Source organism: Mandrillus leucophaeus, unplaced genomic scaffold, assembly GCF_000951045.1.
Source record: "Mandrillus leucophaeus isolate KB7577 unplaced genomic scaffold, Mleu.le_1.0 Scaffold275, whole genome shotgun sequence".
NCBI lineage: Eukaryota > Metazoa > Chordata > Mammalia > Primates > Cercopithecidae > Mandrillus > Mandrillus leucophaeus.
In genome coordinates this window covers 3,360,641-3,363,211 of record NW_012102865.1, presented here as the reverse complement: position 1 = coordinate 3,363,211, position 2,571 = coordinate 3,360,641, and the positions used below count along the sequence as shown (strand labels likewise).

Sequence of the window (2,571 nt, the reverse complement as noted above, 5' to 3'; positions counted from 1 at the left end):
ATAATAAATAAATAAATAAATAAATAAATAAAAATAATCATACTTTTTTTTGAAAAGTATTCTCGTACTTCATACCCTCTAAATGTAACCACAAGGCTCATTGGCTGTGGAATTTCTAATAGGAATGCCCTATCTGGGACGGAGTTTTAACCATTCAGAAATAATAAAGCATCAGAAAACGTACTATAGTCTGATAAAAGGACCTGATCCCTGCAGTCACAACAAATTATAGCCATGATGTTTAAAAGTCCTAAATGTATTTAAGATGAAAATGCAGAAAATCTTGTGGAAAGATAGAGGGTCTCAAAATCAAAGTACTCACATTTAAAATGTCCTCACCTATTATAAGAGAAAGCACAAAAGTTCTAAGTCAAATGCTCTTCTGATAATTCTTGCAAAAGTTCTTCACAGCAATGACACTGTGTTACCAAAAAGGCCTCATGTCTGCTGTCCATCAAGTATACTGAAGTCAAAGACTGTATATTCATATATTTCTCCTTCTTGAAAAATATTATGATTTAATAAACTTGAAATTTTAACAGTAAAAATGATTCCTAGATAGATATTCTCTCTTTTTAGACTTCAAGCTAAAAGACATTTTATGACCACAATATAGGCTCTTCAAAAACAAATTAACCAATAACAAAATTTGAAACTCTTTATTTCATAGGAAATTTTTTTGTTTGTCTTTTGGATTTTTTTTAAAAGCTGAGTAAATGTGGCTTATGTTTACTTATTGTTAATAAAGATACATGTCTGATTGACTTAAGAAAGTCTCTAAGAGTGGTATGGAGCCAGGAAATAAACTGTATCTGAGATTAATTTCATTTAGGCATAAACAGCTAGATTATGTTTAAATCTTTCTTGACTGATGGTAACTTTCACATATTTTATGAACTTTGCTTTATGATTTCCGTCTACTTAATTTCATAACATTCCAGTTTCCCAGCCGGGCGCGATGGCTCACACCTGTAAGCCCAGCACTTTGGGATGCCGAGGCAAGTGGATCACCTGAGGTCAGGAGTTCAAGACCTGTCTCTTATACACATCTAGATGTGTATAAGAGACAGGAGCCGAGATTGCGCCACTGCACTCCAGCCTGGGCGACAGAGCGAGACTCCGTCTCAAAAAAAAAAAAAAAAAAAAAAGAGTAATAAGGAGACTTGTAAAAGACCCAAAAAGGCCACCAGTGGTAGCTGATCTATTGTCAAAGTAAGTGCTCCTCTGAAATGCCTATTTCCCCTAAGACCGATGTCTAAAATTTATACAGGTAGGATAAAACAAAAGTACATGTTTTTTAGATTAAATGTTGAAAATTATTGATTTTTAAAACTTGTTAGAAATGCTTGTAAATCTGTTCTTTCTTTTTCTTTGTTTGTTTGTTTTGCTGTTTGCTTGTTTTTCCAGATTACATACAACCTATTTGTTTACCAGAAGAAAATCAAGTTTTTCCTGCAGGAAGAAATTGTTCTATTGCTGGTTGGGGGAGAGTTGTATATCAAGGTAAATTATCAGACTCAAAAAAAAAAAAAAAAAACCCTTAAAAACAGGATATTATAGTGTGAATACTTTCAACATCTTTGCAAATCTTATATCACAATTTTTCAATATCTCCTAAAAGTACTGTCAAGCATATTCATGTATATTTAGAGTTGTATATCTGTAGAGTTTTCAAAGGAATACTTGTAGAGTTTGTATATTTGTAGAGTTTTGTTTGTTTGTTTGTTTTTGAGACAGAGTCACCCAGTGTAGCCCAGGCTGGAGTGCAGTGGGGCGATCTCGGCTCACTGTAAGCTCCGCCTCCCAGGTTCACGCCATTCTCCTGCCTCAGCCTCCCGTGTAGCTGGGACTACAGGCGCCCGCCACCACGCCCGGCTAATTTTTTTTTTTTTTTTTTTTTTTGTATTTTTAATAGAGATGGGGTTTCACTGTGTTAGCCAGGATCGTGTGGATCTCCTGACCTCGTGATCCACCCGCGTCGGCCTCCCAAAGTGCTGGGATTATAGTCGTGAGCTACCGCACCTGGCCTACATATTTGTAGAGTTTTTTAAAATTTCTTCAGATTGCATAAAGGATATTATAAAACTATATTATTTTGAGGGGAAATTCAAGTGTCCCCCAAACTCAATATCTAGTTTCAGTATTATAAACACTCTGATAAAGTTAAAAAAAAAAAAACTCATTAAAATGAATATAAACTGGGGTTACAAAAATTTTTTTTGTAAATCACATGATAAAATCTCATCAAAATCCAAATTATTACTTGTCACATTTTCCACACTAATAAAGCTGTCTTTATTTATAATGTGAAGGCATCACACTCACATTTTCTTAAAATGAGAATGGAATCTCTTCTAACTTGGACATGCTAATTCTGCTTACTGACAAGAGGACTCAGGTTGGACATGAATCTTACATTGTATCCATCAGTTGATATACCATTCACCCCCAGCATTAACTGCATGTTTTCCAAACACAGAAATCCATTCTCAGCAAACTATCGCAAGAACAGAACACCAAACACCGCATGTTCTCACTCACAGGTGGGAACTGAACAATGAGATCACTTGG

General features: G+C 34.9%; 1 protein-coding gene across 1 annotated transcript in view; it reads left to right on the top strand.

Moving 5' to 3' along the window:
* Positions 1-2,571, top strand: part of TMPRSS15 (transmembrane protease, serine 15) — a 159,154-nt gene that overhangs the window by 147,396 nt on the left and 9,187 nt on the right. Inside the window, exon 23 of the mRNA XM_011984889.1 lies at positions 1,408-1,503. Within this exon, the coding sequence (XP_011840279.1) occupies positions 1,408-1,503 (96 nt within the window). The remainder of the gene's footprint in view (positions 1-1,407; positions 1,504-2,571) is intronic.